The sequence below is a fragment of the Gobius niger genome (genome assembly GCF_951799975.1).
Source record: "Gobius niger genome assembly, chromosome: 16".
In the NCBI taxonomy this organism is placed as follows: Eukaryota; Metazoa; Chordata; class Actinopteri; order Gobiiformes; family Gobiidae; genus Gobius; species Gobius niger.
In genome coordinates this window covers 2,702,329-2,721,672 of record NC_136867.1, presented here as the reverse complement: position 1 = coordinate 2,721,672, position 19,344 = coordinate 2,702,329, and the positions used below count along the sequence as shown (strand labels likewise).

At 40.8% G+C, this 19,344-nt stretch overlaps 2 protein-coding genes across 8 annotated transcripts in view; one reads left to right on the top strand and one right to left on the bottom strand.

Moving 5' to 3' along the window:
• kdm1a (lysine (K)-specific demethylase 1a) overlaps positions 1 to 8,250 on the top strand; it is a 34,050-nt gene extending 25,800 nt beyond the window's left edge. For all 4 annotated transcript variants that reach the window (XM_079573192.1, XM_079573191.1, XM_079573193.1 and 1 more), the window contains 4 exons: positions 1,560 to 1,674; positions 3,332 to 3,459; positions 7,497 to 7,643; positions 7,995 to 8,250. In XM_079573192.1, the coding sequence (XP_079429318.1) occupies positions 1,560 to 1,674; positions 3,332 to 3,459; positions 7,497 to 7,643; positions 7,995 to 8,207 (603 nt within the window). In that variant the 3' untranslated portion in view covers positions 8,208 to 8,250. The remainder of the gene's footprint in view (positions 1 to 1,559; positions 1,675 to 3,331; positions 3,460 to 7,496; positions 7,644 to 7,994) is intronic.
• Positions 8,251 to 15,796: 7,546 nt separating this feature from the next.
• The window catches only part of luzp1 (leucine zipper protein 1), a 76,302-nt gene continuing 72,754 nt past the window's right edge, over positions 15,797 to 19,344 (bottom strand). For all 4 annotated transcript variants that reach the window (XM_079573185.1, XM_079573186.1, XM_079573188.1 and 1 more), the window contains one exon: positions 15,797 to 15,856. The gene's annotated coding sequence lies outside the window, so the exon portion shown is untranslated. The remainder of the gene's footprint in view (positions 15,857 to 19,344) is intronic.

Genomic DNA, 19,344 nt, shown 5'->3' with positions numbered 1-19,344 from the left:
ATGATATCAAGATTTATATGGGCTGGAGCTAGACTAGAACTTGGTGGACTAGCCCTTCCTAACTTGAAGGCAGCCCATTTGAGAAGCCGTTTGATGATGCTCCCCGGAGGTGGAAGCCCAATGGAAAAAAATGAGTTGAGAATGGGAGAGTCCCCACCCCAAACACAACGGGGAGAAAAAAACAAATATCAATAATGCAGCAATTGCATCGTGGAAAATATCCTTTTAATTTGGCATGAAGCTGTCAAAAAATATAATTTGATGAAAAACATTAACAATTTGTCATAGCCCTCTTTTTCGCAAAGCTTTTTACTGGGTAGATCAGATCCAACATTTTTAAGTTGGAATTGAAAAGTGTGTAACCACTCGGTTTGTGGAAGGAGGCCCCTGCAAATCTTTAGAAAAATTGAAAACAGAATTTAACTTGGAAAATACAGATCTGTTTAGATATCTGCAGGTACGTCATTTTTATGACACAGATGTAAGAGAAGGTGCTTCCTGTCCTGAAATTGATCTTGTTAAAGTATTAATAGATGCCTACATATGCCCGCCAACCAGAACTGTGTCTAAACTTTACAAAGGCCTCCAAAAACAAAATGGTAACAACGCACTGTATGTGAAATCAAAATGGGAAGCGGAGCTAAAAACTGTTTTGTCAGAGAGTGATTAGCTTACAATGTGTACACGCAACAAACATCAACTAGTTCTAAAAATTGGAGGGAATTTGGGTGGAAAAACCTTATTAGATATTTTATTACTGCTCATATTACTAACAGATTTCAGGGGCATCAGAAACAATGTTGACAGTGTGGTCACTCAACAGCCAATCACTCTCACATCTGTTGGACATGTACAACTTTAATACCATTCTGGAACAGTATCTCTAAACTAGCGGATGGCATCATGGCTTATGCCGTTCCTAAGGAACCCGAGATCTTCCTGTTGGGTCTGCTACCCAAGAAGTTATTCCCAAAAAAATGGGATGATTGCTCCGAAAAAGGCTATAGCAAGAAATTGACTGAAAATGGATCCTCCCTGAGCAGAGCAAGTGCTAGAGATTATTGAAGAAATATATTCGATGGAGAGACTGACTTACTTTCTACGACAAAGAGGACATGTTTTTAGACAAATTTGGTCTAAATGGCATGAATGTAAGCAAAGGCTTGAAGTGTCTGTTTAACCCAGTCTGTCATTTATAGTTGTCATATTCTTTTGACTAGTGCCCCATATTGTTCTGTTTATTAATAAGAAAAATACACATAAAAAGTATTTAAAAAATAAATAAAAAATGGATCGATGCATCTCTCCAACTTGTAATATGGTTGTTTTTTGTTTTGGATCTCTTGGTTTATTAACATTTTTTATCAATTTCTAAAAGAAATGAATCAAGGCGTTAACTTTAAAGCTTGAAAACGCTGAAGTAAATATATTGGAGACCTTGATTGTATGATTTTCTTTCATTTAATAAAACAATTAAGCTGATTCTATTTTTTGCATGTGATGATTTATTTAGTTTGAATATTAGTCTTTGAATGACAATAACATTTTGTGTGTCCCAGGTGGTGCTGTGTTTTGACCGCGTGTTCTGGGACCCCAGTGTGAACCTGTTTGGACATGTAGGCTCCACCACCGCTAGCCGAGGGGAGCTCTTCCTCTTTTGGAACCTCTACAAAGGTACCACCAAAACATTTGCGCTTTCTTAAACATCTGCTCTCAGACCTGTCCAAATGTGCAGTGCAAATGTGGAAACAGGAGGCAGAGAAACACTGTTTTCAGCCAGTGGAAACCGACTTGTGTGTCCTTAGCGGATGCCAGGATTTAAGGGGTCTGGGGTTGGAGCGGTTGGACCTCCCTTTGGGTGCGGAGCGGTTCACTTTTGTCTGTGCAAACACCCTCAAAGCGATCTGTCCCGGTCCGGTCCATGTTTCGTATTTTGTCTCTAGGTATGCGGAAAACATATTTACTTTTACCTTTCCAATTAAATGTGATTGGGGATTTGTTCAGGCAAGAAATCTAATACAAAGTGACCATTAGATTTGGGCCTCATTTGGCATCTGAACATAGCCTAATAATGGTTTTACTGATTTATTTGCAAAAAACCTTTTACAAAACACAATGTAGTAAGTTTTGTAATAAGCAGCAAATATTTCAATAATATAATGTCCTTTGCAGAGAATGGAGACCTCCTTCTGTATAGAGCTCCACAGTCCCGCCTCCTCTCCGGTCCGGAAGTAAAATTCCCCTTGCTTTGAGACTGTATTGATTTCGAATAAAGTCTTTAACTCTGTAACTACGTCAGCTTGGGCTGAATCCAGCTATGTGGTTATAAAGCGACCGCAAAGTCAGATGCAGGTGAAAAAAGCACGTATGAGATCGATCTAGTTTCCGAAAAAATACAGGCCTTCGCCCTAGAACTACATTACCCAGTATGCTCGGTAGTCCCATGATCTACTAAGAGGCTTTTGATTGGTGGAGCTTCACGTTCCCACACATATTTATTTATTGTAATGTAGACAACATATTATAAACAATTTATTAAAACATAATGCAGGCAGATAGTTGACGTTTTATCCATATCTAACACTGATAGTAAGAAAAACGTCAGATGGCAATCAAAAAAATGTTCCCAACAATCCAATTAAACGAACCACCGATCATTTTTATTCCAATTAGCATGATTCACATTATTTAATAGTGAAATAATATACAACTTTTGTCTGCAAAGTAAAAGAAACTCGCCGTGTTTGCTGAAAACCTCGTTGCCTTGATCAGCGGGCGCGAGGTCGCAATGGTTCTTGGGATACGGAGTTTCTATAGTCAGGAAGTGAATTATGTACACAGCCTTGTACCTTTGCCTTTTCTTCAACATTATGTCTTCTTTTTGGATTGAAATGAAACATATTATGGTCACGAATTGCTACACAGCTGATTAGCTTTTGCGGTGACGTTAAATTCTTAATATTTGAATTTTTGGAAAATCGACAGTCAGACAGGGATTTTTTCTTTTTCTTTTTTTCTGGACCGGAGCAACAAGACCGCAAGGGGCGGGACTGTGGAGCTCTATACCTGTAAACTATACTAGCTGGAGATTTTTTAAACTTAATGGAGACACAGACAAACATGTGCAATGTATGTGATTCTTGCATTAGTTTAGCAGTCTTTCATTAGGTAAATACAGGTTAGAAATGACAACATATGCAAACATGGCAAAAGTACCTTGGGCCAATGTTGTCGAGTATTTTACAGTATGAGTAGGATATTCTTGTTCATTGGGTCACACTCCAGTTTTTATATGCACAACCCTTCATAGTGTGTTTCCTGTCCACTCCAGCTCCCATCCTGCTGGCGCTGATGGCTGGAGAGGCAGCGGGCATCATGGAGAACATCAGTGATGACGTGATCGTGGGGAGGTGTCTGGCCATTCTCAAAGGCATCTTCGGGAGCAGCGCTGTGCCACAGGTATCTCCCATTAATGTCATATTTGAAATGAAGCTACTGTGCTTTTAAGATAAGATAATCCTTTATTGAACTCACAATGGAGAAATTCACTTGTTACATCACCTCCCAAGAAACACTCAGGGGGTGCAGAATAGACAGGATATGTGCCATCAATTAAATAGTAATAGAGGTATGTTATACACAATTAGTAAAAAAAAAAGAAGAAAAACTTTAAGGGGCAAACAGTATTATAATCTCCAGGACACCATACATTTAACTGAGGTATACTTCAAATAATTTAATTTCAAGTAGAAGTATGTATTTATGTATTTATTTATTTATGGTTTATTTGGTAGGGACAGTGCAAGTTAATGAACAAGCCACACCGGATTGTAGCCTTAGGCTAATTTTCATCCATCGTCCCCCATGCGCACTCTCAAACACACTCTCATACATCCTGGCCTATTGTACATGCACTAACCGCTGTACTACCGTGCCGTAAGAAATACTTCTGTGACACAAGTAGCAGCTTCCCGGTGTTGTTTAGGCAGCCGCCTAAACAGGAAACCCTGAACCTCACGAAAACACAGCAAAGATGTACAAAAGTATCAACACAGGAATGCAGTTCACAGAAAAAAAAATCAAAAAACACTGCTGCACCAAGAGAGTGAAGTTGTTGCTGTCGTTATTGGTATTAAAGGATCTGCTATTTTAGCCATCCCAAAGTAAAGTATAGGCATTTATATGATATATTGCACCTCCTCTACCGCTATTTAGCACTATTTTTTGTGAGAAATATAAGTATTTTCTGGGGGTATTTTGCAAACTCGGAAAACATGACGCTTCGATTCAGTTAACTCTGCCCCCTCTCTCCAAGCGGATCTGCCCATGCATTATTAGCAGTAAAATAAATATAAATATCACAGCAATAAGTGAAGTTACTTCACGATGCAGTTGTAAGGAGTTGACATCTGCAACACAGCTTCATTATATCTAACACACAAGCTAACACACAAGCTAACACGCATGCTAACACACATGCTAACACACATGCTAACACACAAGCTAACACACACGCCAACACACACGCCAACACACACGCCAACACACACGCCAACACACACGCCAGCACACACGCCAACACACACGCTAACACACACGCTAACACACACGCTAACACACAAGCTAACACACAAGCTAACACACAAGGTAACACTCAAGCTAACACTCAAGCTAACACTCAAGCTAACACTCAAGCTAACACACAAGCTAACACACACGCTAACACACACGCTAACACACAGGCTAACACGCGTTTTGACTCACCACCGCTCTGTCCTGGCCTCTCCATCACATTGGGGACTCACGTTGGTTATAAAAGTTAATCCACTTTGAGAAGATTCACCAAACATCCATCAGAGACAGTCACAGAAAAACACTATTTTGGTGATAGTTGCTGAATCCCGGAAATCCCGGAATTTAAATCAGGCCGTAATGCGTTACATTACAGAAGTTGTGCTCTTCCTGTTTGACACTATGACGTAAAAAACGTCAGAGTGTCACAACTCAGTGGTTTTCCAGGAGAGGGCGGAGCAGCTGCTCAGAGAGCAGGATTCAGGAGGATTGCTGAGAGCTGCGTGAATCAAGCCAAAAAACACTCTGGGGGTGTTTTAGATAAGGAAATAGCAGAACAACATGGCTAAAAGCTCCAAAAAGTCAGTTCTGCTTTAAAGGACCTATATCATGCAAAATTAAGTTACTTGTTTACCTTAATAAAACCTTTTTGTTGTCGCTCTGGGGGTAATACAAATGTTTATGGGATGATTGGGGGGTCTTTCATCCCCCCTGGTGTCTATTGCTAGAAAATCACACTTGCAGCTTTCCCTGCTCCAACCCGGAAGCGCAATACACACTAATGGATTCATGAAGTAGAAGCTAGCAGGCTAGCGGACAAAGCTAGCTGTGGGCTAGCGCCACTTAAGCAGTGAGAACAGCCATGTCTGAGTAAAAAAAAAAAGTGTAAACGGGTAGTGGCACAATATATAATATGTCTCTCTCCCTTTGTGTTTTCTGTCAGCGTAGAATTTACTCTCATGGAAATTAATGAGAAAAAAAAAAATGCTACGACACCTGCAGTGGCACTAATGGCCTCTAGGGGCATAAATTATTTAGTTCTCCTTTAAAGTTCATCTCAAGCACAGAGCCATATGATATACTAGCTAGGACCATCTGGTTTATTGTTCCGTTCACAATGTATTGTGATGTCGGGAGCAGACAAGTAACAAAAAGCTAGCTTATCAGCTAAACCAATTTGAGACCTACACATTTCTTCTTCTGAGACACAGAAGAGGCACCAAGAGCCCCCTATTTACAGCACAGTGGAGGCATCACAAGAGGAGCTACGTACAGGAAAGGGACAAACCAGGAGATTAACTGCTAAGCTCTTCAAAGAAGAGTCTGTTGTGCAGGGCTGCCAACTCTCACGCTTTCACTGTGAGACACACGCATTTGAGTGCCTCCACACGCTCTCACGCCACACTCCTCATATCACACGCTCAACCAAAAAATATCCCTAACTTTTTGCAGTGAGCGGCTGCAGATTATTTTATTCCTCTTCGGAGGAGGGGCGTCACTTTAGTTGTGCATGCTTATTTTGCAAAACAAAAGTCACTGCAGGAGTGGGGCGGACGGAGGGATTGCAGAGGGAACGACCCGCACGCGCACACACATACAGACACGCACACACACGCACACATTGCCCTGTTTGGATGCGCACGCGCACACATACATGCACGAACACACACACACGCGCGCACACACACATCGCCCTGTTTGGATGCGCGCACACGCACGGAAGTCAGATCTCATGCACTCGCGGTTTTGTGACAGCGGGTTGTCCTCGGACAGCAGCACCGCGGTCCATATGGACCCGTGGCCAAGTCCCACCGGCCGCGGATGTAATAACACCAACCACGCACACACTCAGTACTGTCGCCAGGCTTCCTGGTGTTCCCAAACGGTCTCCCATCCCAGTCCTAACCAGGCCCTTCCCTGCTTAGCATCCGAGGAACGGTCTCCCATCCCAGTTCTAACCAGGCACTTTCCTGCTTAGCTTCAAAGTCGGTATGGGAAATAAACATGGCGGCGCCCAGGCGGCGGCCATTGAGATAGCGTTTTCTATAATAGATTACATTGAATAATCATATTCAAAATGTAATCATCAAACATGCTCTAACATGCTGCAAAATACAGGGATCTAAGCTTAAGAGCTTGTGCTCTTGATTTTTGTTGGCAACAATTGGAATGACTGACGCAGAGAAACAGAGACATTGTGTCATTGTACCTTTTGGCAGGGCAATATGAAGTGGCCCCAATTTGAAAGGGGCCCAGAAATATAATTCTTTAACACCAGTAAATAGACCAGCTACAATTATTATTTATGATCTAAAATGCACCAGATTGCAGGAAATCATATCTGAATTATTAAAAAAAATCTTTGGGAGGACACCCAACCCCCTCCCCCCTTCAGAGTGCCCTCCCACACTTTTAATAGGTTCTGATGGTCATGTGGGGTGGTGCCAAACCCCCTCTGATCCATTATGCAGCTCCTGATGTGCTCAGTCATGTAAAACGTATACTTGTTATTGGCTTAGAATTTAATACGATTACGAGACACTACCGCCATGAAAAAGGCCACCCAGCTCAGGACCGACCAAAGTCTCACTTCAAAGTTTGGTGAAAAGTTGGCAGCCCTGGTTGTGGAGCGGAGGGCGTTGAACACCATGCTCTGAAACAGGAGCAAACCTAAGAGGCGGTGCACCGTTTCAGAGGATCAGAGGAGAGTGAAGGCAGCCCGGTTTCTTCTGGGTGCTACGGTTTCCTCTAAAAACATGCTGGTCAGGTTGAGCCACAGTGGTGGTGCGGCTCGGGACAAACACCTGAACACTATTTTGTTGTACACATGTACAATGACAAATATAGCACTTATTTACTTGCTTACTCACTTACTTACTTTAAAAGTATGGATTCCATATGAACTGTGCGTGTGTGTGTTCCAGCCGAAGGAGACCGTAGTGACCCGGTGGCGTGCAGACCCCTGGGCGCGGGGCTCCTACTCCTACGTGGCAGCAGGATCCTCCGGGAACGACTATGACCTGATGGCCCAGCCCATCACCCCGGGCCCAGCCATCCCTGGAGCTTCACAGGTGAGAGCGGAACTGCAGAACATGCTTTACTCAGGCTCTCTGACCAGCCAAATACTGCACATACTCCAAATCACCAGGTCAGAAGGAAGATGAGTATAGTCCAAAGTATAGTCAAGTACTCTGCTTCCTCTGCAATGTTAGGCTTTATTTACTGTACTTTTACTTTAAGCTTTATTTACTGTACATTTTGCTTTAGGATTTATTTACTGTAGGCTTTATTTACTGTACTTTTACTTTAGGCTTTATTTACTGTACTTTCACTTTAGGCTTCATTTACTGTACTTTCACTTTAGGCTTTATTGCTTTAATGCTATTATGATTTTGCCAATATTAAATGTGTTCTGCCTGCAGCCCGTCCCTCGCCTGTTTTTCGCCGGCGAGCATACCATCCGCAACTATCCGGCCACAGTGCACGGGGCGCTGCTCAGCGGGCTGCGGGAGGCCGGCCGCATCGCCGATCAGTTTCTGGGTGCCATGTATACCCTGCCCCGACAAGCCACGCCCACTGCCGCTGCCGCCACCACCACCAACCCGCCACAAGCCCCACCCGCTCCTGCTGTGTGAGACGAGTCCTGCCCAAGACTACATTGTATCACCATCAAATGACTTCTCAAAACATGAGCCGCCGTGGTGGAGCGTGGTGTTACGTCATCGTTAGCCTCATAGCATATAGGCCTTTTCCAGTAGCTCTTTTTGCTACACATCCACCCGGCTTTTTCCTTTGGTCCACAGTGAGATGAGCAGTTACTAAAATGTAACACTAACAGAATGCCAGAAAGATGAGACACACATTGCAGACGCGTTTTATTCTTACTGCACTGATGATATTGTGGCTCTCATCTTTTTTGCTGCTACTTTCCTCTCATTTTTGGTTTGGCACGTCTGAATAATAAACAAAAAAGTGATATTTGTGGCCACAGTGTTCACCTTGTGGCCCACAGACATTTCTGCCTATACTTTTCAGTTGTTAAGACTCCAGAACAGGCATTAAAACACTCTCCGTGTCGTTGGCCTACCTGGTGTTTGTGTGGGTTTCTCTGCTGTGTAGACATGTTTATAAACACAAGAAGAAACAAGAGGAGAGTGGACACCGCCATGCCTCCCTGAGAAAACCACAACATCCGACCGTTTTCAGGAAGTTGAAACGGGCCTAATCTCTGTCTAGTCACTGTGTATGTTAAAGCGTAAGAGGTAAGAGACACGCCACTGCATTTGTGAGACAAAGGCGTGCATTGCAGTTTCATAGTTGAAAATTGGGTTTTGTTGACACATCATTTCCCGGTAAAAGCCGATCGAGAGAGGACATGATGGCTGCGTTTTCCTGGAGACTATTGTCACGGAAACAGCCCCCTAGATGTCAGAAAAAAGCTAGAGGGAAGCGGAAACGTTGTCAGTCATTGGTTTGATATTCGTACAAAATAATATATAAATTTATAGAAATAATAATATTGCTTTGATAAACTGTCAAAATGGCTTATGATGATTATTGCATTAAAACACTCAAAGGCCAGTAAAATTATTTGTTACCCTCCAGGAAATGGTAATCAATGTTTCATTTTGTTCTATCTTTCCCCAGATTTGCGCGTTGTGAAAATGGCCTTTATTCCACGCTCAGACCCCTAATATGCCATTTAGTTTGTACATTTACTGTAAAAAAAAAAAAAAAAGTATGCTATGAGGCTAATGTTTTCATCCGTGCGTTGTGTAGCTCCAGAGGCCTTCTCGGTTGTCTTAAACATGAACTATAGCTGGACATTGCAGCCTGAGGACATTTTAGTTTGGATTAGATGTAAGGATATAGGGATAATACTGATGAAGATGGAGATGTGAAGATTTGTGAATGTTTCGTTGCTATAGCTGTTTAAGTATTTTATTAAAGTCATCACATTTTATATGGTCATTGGTTTTGCTATTAAAAGATAAAAATGTGACGACATGGGTCTATTGTGTTATATTTTAATACAAGGTTTCAGTTTTGTTGCCCTAAATGAAGGTTGTGTTCATTTAGATGCACCACTTAAGAAATGTCCTAAAGTTTCCAACAACTAGGATTCACTGACTTACTTACTTATTTAATTAATTCATCTTCCATAGTCTTACAAGTTGCATGGTTATGATTATAAATATAATTTATAGTAATAGTGCTGTTCATGCATTATTCATAAATTAGGGCTATTACCAAGGCATTATTCAGTAATGTCACACTCTTTTAAAATTGTATCACACAGTAAGCTTATAGGCGCCATCTGGTGGTGAAAAAGCATTGCAGCTGTGAGCCCTAAAAGAAAACTAATTTATTCTCATTTATTCTCATTCAAAAATGTGAACCAGGTCCGGATAATGGGGTCCGGATAATGAGAATAGAAACAAATGAATGAGAAGTATTAGTGATAACCATATAAAAATGTCACTGACAAAGATTTAATATAGGATAGTCCTTGTGACAATAATAGGGCACCAAACACATTTTTGCTCTCGTTCACCAGTGGATGTCAAGTCCATGATTTAACGACTAAATCATCGTAGACCATCAACTGACTCGAACTCACGACCCCTGATCATTAACTGGACACTCTCCTTGCAGTGCTCTGTGAACGGTATAACAACTAAACTATGTACTAGCCTGTTTTTTTATGGACGTGAGGTGGCTCTTGTGCTTATGGTTTACATACTATTCATCAGGACCCAAACTTTGGGTCCAACAGTCGACTGAATATTTGTCCAGTAGTAGTAGTGCTGTGGAGTATCCAAGTGCTCTTTCGCAAACCAAAGTTGGAACAGTTTGGGAGGAACACACAACATCGTGTGGAGGACAAATGGAACAGCACGTCAACATCTTTACGCTATGCTCACTGTGAAGTCTGGAGCAGGATATCATCAATAGAAGAATTAATTCACAAGTTTATCACGATATTTTGTCTGATCCTCCTTTTGCAGCGATAACTGCTTTCCTGCAGTTGCAGCTTAGACGTTCTCACAAAGCGCACTAAAGCGTTCACATACTTGTCCCTCACACTGTAGCAAGAATTATACAGTAGCCTATGCTATAATTACTTCAGTTATTATTTCATGAACCAGGCTACAATGTTTAAAATAATCTTGTAAATGTGAAAACAAAATCACTTTATTTATTAATACATTTATATCAGTTGATGGTCTTAAATGGGTCTGGACAGGATTTCCTTTTCTCTTAATGTGTGCCCCTTATGCAAAGGGCACCAACCTGAGCTTCTGACTGCAGTATAATAACTATGCTCCTGACAGCGAAGACAGAGCAAAGGCTCAAAAAGTTTCTCAAGTACATGGAATAACTTTTCCACACTAAAATCAATTAGTCATGAAATCGCTGGGCCTGATCACAAATGTCATCTGATTGTTGTAAATAGCACGTATCTATTTTTGCTAAGTAATTCTTTTTTTAAAATGGCTTGTGTCTTAGATTTTTTAAATTGTATTTTAAAGGAGCTAGATGCAAGTTCGCCATTTTATACTCACTACTGCCACCTCAGGTGATATGTGTAGTTGCAGCTTCTATATTAAGCTTGTGCATGACGGCACTTCAGACTTGAAGTAACACCTTTCTGAGTGACAGTGCTGGATTTTAGAGGCAGTTGTGGTGAACAGGTCTGAGCTCATTCTACACATTAGGACATGGCTGGAACATGTAGGGGGAGGAAAATACTCAATCTGAACATTTTAAACTCTGTATAGTCCCTTTTATTATGTTGTTTTACTTACACTCAGCTCAGTTAGCTCTGTCCATTGAGGGAAGATAACTAACTAGTGCTGTCAATTAAGAAAAAACAAAACGTGTCCATGTGAAATAAAGACGCAGACTCAAAAATGAGGTCGATATATTTAATGCTCTAATAAAATAATACACCTTTACAGACACAAGAGCTGCAGATTCGCCCGGCGAACCCGGTCAGACACAGCCTTCCACAGCCTGGTATCAGTCCATCAGTTCATCCTAATGAGATTCTATACAACGCAGTCAGAGCCATGCAACATCCACTGGAAAAATATGCACGCACATTCAAATGGCATAACTGTGGCTTACAAAACCCCAGCAAGGTCTAACCTCTGAAGAACCTAGTGCTTTGCAGTACACTGGATTACGAAGTACTACTCCAGGTACAATTCTGATACAGGAACAGTGTTTAAACATGTGGTTCTTAAACTGCAGTACAAGGTAGTACAAAGGAAGTACAAGGACCTTATCTGGCGTTACGGGGAGCAGCAAGACCAATTCAATGCTTTTTAATGTTGTTAATGCTGAAACACAATATTTTTTAATGCCACAAATGCAAAAAATTGATGCGTTTATCATTTATCCATACAAGGTAAACAGAGGAACAGAAAAACAGCAACAGAATGTGTTTTGGACAATGTCGTGCATTTACAAAAAATGTTTTATCAAAAGTATTCAATGTCATTCAATGCCTGTCGGAATCAAACTGAAGACCATGATTAGACCTGGATTATTTCACTTTCATCAGACATCGATGGCTGGATTCATGTTCCCCCCTAAAATCCTAGATCTATACATGAACTTAGAGTGGGATGGATGGATAGATGGATATACTATTTTAAAGGGATATTTCAGGATTTTTGACATAGGGCCTCATTTCCTAGTTATCCAGAGTGTTGCTGATTTCTGGAGATATTTTTTTTGTAATTCATGCAGTTCTTATGTTTGATGTTCGTGGCGCTAGGCTAATGCAAGGCTAGCGCATTTCTACGATGTCAGCTAGCCTGCATTAAAAACAGTGTGACCCGCTCCACAGAGCACCTGAGGCAAATAATACCAGACTAACCATATGTGTCGATAGAATAATTTTAACCATTTTGCATTTAAAATACCTTATATTTGAGCAGCATCTGCTTCATGTTTGTATAAGCTACGCAGCAGCGGAGTGATCTGCTAGAAAATAGTCCCTCAAAATGCCATCATTCATGTGATGCAGGTCAGTTATATTTAAAAAATTATTCTATCGACACAGACATTTATATGGTTAGTCTGGTGTTATAAGTGATTTGCCTCAGGTGCTCTGTGGAGCGGGTCAGACTGTTTTTAATGCAGGCTAGCTGATACCATAGAAATGCGCTAGCCTTGCATTAGCCTAGCGCCATGAAACTCTTCAAACATAAGAACTGCATGAACTACAAAAGAAATATCTTCAGGTACCAGAAACACTCTGGATAACTAGGAAATGAGGCCCTATGTCAAAAATCCTGAAATATCCCTTTAATATATTCACATGGTTTTGAATAATCCTGAACAAAGCTGTTAGATTTAGCTGTAAGAAACAGGGGTTCCCAATTTCAATGTCATTAAAATTTCCGACTTGACAACACAAAATTCGGAAAAAACAACTTTCCTAACTGGGAGTTCCGAGCTCCGACCTCCCAACACAAATGGAATGCAGCACAAGTCCCGTCAGAGCCTCCCCCAGCTCGACTGCTGCTATTTTTCGTTTCATCATTTGAAATGATGTCTCTGCAAGAATGAAATACTAAAGCTCATTTTTAAGGTGATTTTTAAGTCCCTTTTTTAAGGGAAAAAGTCGTTTTGTTGAATTTTCAGGTTCTAGGCCAAATTGGTCTCTTTCGTAGTTCGTAGTTTCGCACTTGCAAAAAAAACAATCTTCTTCTCAATTATTATTTTTTTTTAATTCAAGGGCCATTCTCTCAAAATGCTGTTTTCTCACATTGTGTTGACAATAATATAAGTAGCTCCTGCAGACTCCCATCTTCCAGTCTTAAGGTTTTTTCAGTATCTAATTCCTGCCTGATTTTTTTAGTTTTGAATTTTAAAAAAAACAAGGCAAAATTTGTATTTTTACTAAGTTTTTTCCCCCACTAATGAACAGCTTATTTTAAAACTAAACAAGATCCAAAATCCACTCTGAAAACTTCTTTGTGACTCATATGTCGCAAAATAAAACCATACCAATAATGGCTCGATCCATTATTCAGACTAAGTTGCTAAAAATATGGGGAATTTGTGTCATTTTTAGGCATAAAACACCTTATTTTTATAAGAAAACATGAATGAATGAAAGTTTGATATCTGTGAATTGATATCTGTGATTTCAAAGCTTCCCTATTCCCCTGCAGCGTCTGGCCTTACATGTTTGATAAAAAAGGAAATCCAAGCCATTGATGTTTGCACATATCTTTGCAGTGTACATTTTTATCATGAAAACTGTGAAACAAAACTAAAAATGGCAAATGAAAAAAAAAATGATGAAAAAAGAGTGTCCATCCAGCTCCTTGTGCATGCGCAGTCCTCCAAGTGCTTTCATCAAGAGACATGCAGAACGTCCCCCGCACAGTACGACACGTAAAAAAAAAAAAAAAAAAAGGAGATCATATTTACACGTGAGCAGTCAAGGAAAATACATTTGTTTCAAAGACACGATCAGGCGCAGCTTTGGTCACGGCTGACGTCCCTTCCCAGTGAGAAGGAGAGAGACGTTTGCCGTTACAGCGTGGTCCGTCACATTCCCAGCATCGGAGACAAAACACATGAGAAGTCTTTCCCGCAAAGAATCTGTCCAAAGGTGTTAAAATGATTTGAATTCATCGTAACGCGCTCTCGAGTCAGGCCCGCTCTCAGTCACACAGGAGCTCACCGTCGTAGATAAAGGTTCTCCAGCTGTCATCTGCACTGGCTTGTCATAGTGTTAATGATGTCGCTACTAGAACAGAATTACACACAGCCTGCTGCTAAGAGGCCATCAGCTGCTGACAAAGCCTCTAAAGATGAAACTTCCCAGTACAGATGATGGTTTGAGAACCTTTTGTACAACATTTTGCAAATATTGTATTATTCTAACTGTTAAGCAGCCATGTGCATTTTGTTTTAGATTCAATAAAAATACGCTCTCAGTGTCAACAATGTTGCCCAGCTTGAAGTAGAATCCTCATTTATTTTTCCCATAGACTTTTCCAAAAAATCACAGGTGCTGATCAAATGTGCGCTAACTCATGACCATAAATCACAATATATGACAGAATATGTATCAAAAAATAAAGTATAACAGAACATTTGTAAAGAATGTCACCGTCTTTTGTATTTTCTTTCCGTAAAAACATTCTGTCTATGATCAGCGTTCACTTCAGAACCCCGGCATCTTTAAGTTCAGTTATACTTTATTAAATACTTATTTGGGGAATTTGTGGATTGTGACAGTGTTCAAAGTGCTAAGAACGTATTTACACAGTGGTTTCAGGAGTACACATGCCCTAATATTGATTTCTACACAAATATGTTGGGAGTCCGGTAAGGAAAATGTAAAATGCATACAACTTACGACTAAAAACTAAAAACTTCAACCACTGTTCAAAATGAGCATAACTATGGCTCTGCAGTTAAGGAATTCCCCCCCCTTTGCGAAAAGATACTATTAAAGAAATCAAAAGAAAATATTAGATTTATTGTAAAAATCCATTTGACTGATTAATAGGGTCTGAATGTCACCAAGTCCTATCTTAAGTTGTATTAGAAATCTTTTAGTGGAGGAGATAATAATGTGCCTCATGCACAGGCTCTGATCATGGAAAACCTACAAGGAAATGTTTGAAATGCGTTTAATAAAAAATTCTAAAAATCTTTCTGTGTAAATATCTCATGGTACAACGTGGACACCTGCAGCCTATATATACTGTATATGTACACTTTTTTGAATGTCTTATTTAGTTGGTCCGGTTTATATTCAGGTACACTCAATAGTCTTGAACATTATGGTAGTTTTTTACCAACAGCATCAGAGTTCTCCATAAAAAGAGGCCGGAAAACTGCAGCCACTGTGCATTCAAGGCAATAAGAGTCACAGAATTCCACTTAAAATGACCAAATCAAAGACATTGAAAACTCATATTCTCAAGGTGCAGTAAGTAAAAGGAAAATAAAAACCTTCAAACTACCATAAATTCCCAGTCAAGCCCGTGAGTCTGAATTCAAATCATTCTAACTGATGAGTAATATTTGCGCTGTTGAGCGTGCCAGCCTCTCCCTTGTCAGTCTTGAGGTTACATTATGGTACATCCAGAAGCAGGAGGAGACAGGCCAGTGTGAGCAGGCACTTAGCAGCTGTCTGAGGTCAATGGCCCGGGAAAGTGGGGAGACCCAGGGAGACCCAGGGACTGGTCCAGGGAGGAGTGGGAGGGTCTGTAGACATGTTACATGGGGATCTTCAGATGCAAGTCTGAAAGAGAAAATAGATATATAAAAGCAATATAAAGCACTTTGTGATATCTGTCTGTGAAAAGCGCTATATAAATAAAGATTACTTACTTACTTACTTACAAAGCGCACGTCACATGATTCTCATATTGATGCAAAAAACGTCTGAATCGATTTTTAAACTTCTATTTTTGAGGAAAATATCTGCAGCGTCTCTCTTTAATCTAATGAAGGTGTTCTAGTTTACTGCTGAATTGTTTCCAAAGAAATACAAAAAAATGTGCAATAATCATCTAATAGGGCTGTGTCTGGTTTCCTGATTGTGCAAAGAATAGCTGGACTGACCACACATGTGTGCATATCTCATTGGACACACTCTGTCCGACTCCATTGATTTCCACTGTCCTTTATTAACGAGCATTTCTGTGTCAATTTCAGCTGAATAGCCGTCCAAACCACAGAATAATGTCACAACAAAGCACTGTAGCTATGGTTTGTGTCGGAGACATTCAAGATACTAAGGACTACATCTTTCCGTGCTCCATACTTTATACATGCGGAAATACATAGCGAAGACCGCGCCGTCGATATCCATGTCATTTGTGAAGCTCCACTGACAGCACCATCCCACAGAGCTTATAGACCAAACTACATATCGGTCAGCCTCGAGTTACTGAAGGGGCAAACACCAACGCAGACGAGAAACAGAGACTTCACTCGAATCATCAATATCTCTGATTTATCCACACAAAACCGAAACCAAACTACCATGAACCATTACCGGTTAAAAATGGGGTAAATGTTCAGTTCATGTTCAGTATTATTCCGGTGTTGATTCGGCTGCAGTAAATGAGTTTGTCTCTCTCTGTTGTTAAGATTTGCGTGGTTAGAAAAGAAAAAGTGTGAAAGAAAACTTTTAAAAGTCGTAAACAGTGGTATACGACTCGTGGCCAGTGTTAGCAGACAGGACTTTTGAGGGGTGTGTAAAAAACATCTTAATGTACTCATAGGACCCAGGGCTTAAACAGAATTGTAGGCCCCCACCCCCCCTCAGCGCAAACCGTAACCCTATAACCCTAACCCTAAATCCCAGAAAAACCCTAACCCTGCTACTCCTACATGTATTCCTCTGGGCCAGGTAGGGTGGGCCCACTCCAGGTGCACACATAGGAGCTCATTGACATGAAAATCAACAAATCACCTTTTTCCTTAATTCTGATAGGCCCTTGACTATGGTAGGCCCCTGGGCTCCAGCTCCTGCTAGCCCATTGGATAAGGTGGCTCTGGTGACATCATTCAGATCGGGATCGTATCGGAGAAGCGAGGAGTGAGACTGGACGGAGCCAAGCGCCGTGAAACAGAGAGCCTTATTTATAGCCCCAGCAGTCTCCTAAAAACTAAACAATTAAATCTAACATTAAAAAAGATCTTCAAACCTGAGGCAAAAATATACATCCAACAAGAACAATTACAAAATCCTTATTGGGAAATGGCGAAAGCGGAAGGACAGTGATTGCTTCTCATAGTTTCAGATGAAAGCTTTTTGTCACACAGAGGGAAGAGTAGCCTGTACCAGAACTATAGTCTCTTTAAAACAAGTAAAAAGTCATAATTATCATTAATGGATGTAATGAAGTGTGTTACGGCCATTTATGACCTTATGTTGGTATATGCTATGCTGCACCTTCATGGTATTGGTTTGGGTGTGTTGGGTGGAGCCATGGGTGGAGCCTTGTACCTTAAAGCCAGGTGGACTAGGTTGTTGGCTGATTGTATGTGGAAGCTGTCCAGGGGCTAGAGGCCAAACAGTTTTTTGACCGTGTGATAGAACCTTATTAAAGACCCATAACTTCATCCGTAAGTTTGGACATTGAATTTCTCATTTCATTTTTGGACACATGAGTCAAGCTTAAGCCATGCCCGGACAGCTATAGTGGCAAGCTGTGGATTTAAACTGCCACTACATAAGTCAAAAAACTTGGCTGCTAAATGTCTATGGATACAATGGAACAAATGGACATTGGATTTGTTGTGATAGTGGTGTTTGTTTGGAACGTTTGCTGCAAACTCCCACTAAAACCTACAAAAGTCTTTTGGACAAAGATGCATATGCATTTTAGCATGTGGAAGAGCAACTGTTGTTCCTGGTTCTCTCTTGGATACAATTCTTTAGGTTCTTTGTTTGAATTTCCCAAGCCAGCGGCGGTTGAAAAACCATGTGGAGCTGCAGATACAGAAGACTACCACAAGATGTTGCCAAAGTTTGCTGAAAGGACAATTGAAGCAAAATCGGAATATTACTTGCAAGAAAGAAGACTTGGAATTAAAGACGCGATGATTCAGAATCATACAGAGAAAACTCAAGAAGTGAATGACTTTGATGAGGTTTTGGGTTCCTGTGAAGAGCATTATGTTGCAGAAGTGGATAAAAAGGTGGATGGGGATGTTTTGATTCCTACTTTGGTTGATGCTGCAAATGAAGAGTCAGTTCCTGTGGACCATGTTGTTGATGAAGAGTCGGTTTCTGTCTCCTCAAAGGCAGCAAGATATCCGGAAGCAACTACTGTGGATTCTGAACATTTAAGAGTCATTCTGGATGTATTAAAACGTCAAGCGGACATAACGGAGATGCTCCTAAAATCTCAAAGGCTGGCACAACTCCCCAAGCGTGAGGTTCCTGTTTTCACTGGAGACCCTCTTGAGTTCAGATCTTTTATTAAAGCCTTTGATCATGTCATTGCCTCAAACATAGACAATGATTATGATCGGCTCTACTACTTGGAGCAATATACAAGAGGTGAGCCCCAGATGTTGGTTAAAAGTTGTCAACATATGCCGTCATCTGAGGGATATGTAGAAGCATTTCACTTGCTTGAAGATTTCTATGGACATCCATTCAAAATTGCTGCTGCTTTAATGGACAAGCTTTTGGAATGGCCGGAGATAAAATCAGAGGATGCAAAGGCTTTCAATAGCTTTTCTATATTCCTGGTGAGCTGCCGTAACATCATGCAGGATTTGGATTACATGAACGATTTGGATAGCCCAACCAACTTGAAAGTTGTGATGTCAAAACTTCCATATAAAACCAGAGAGAAGTTGAGAGAACATGCATTCAACCTTTCAGAAAGAAACAACAAAGTCAAGTTTGTGGATCTTGTTTCATTCGTCACCCTTGAAGCAAGAATTCTAAATGACCCGGTGTTTGGAGATATTCAGTCATCAGCTTCTGAAAAGAAACGTAGAGGTTCAGTTGTCTCTGCCAATGTGAGTACAGCTAAGTTTTCTAAAGGTAGTTTTGCTGCTGTGGATACCAAGAAGAAACAAGAAGAAACAATAAAGTTTGAAAATGACTTGAGTATAAAACGCACTGCTTTTGCTAAGCCATGTTTCTACTGTGGAGAAAGTCACACCTTCGCTCAGTGTCATCGGTTTGCTTCTAAACCACACCCAGAAAGACTGAAAATATTAAGAAAAGCAGGGATGTGTTTTAGTTGCTTGATTAGAGGT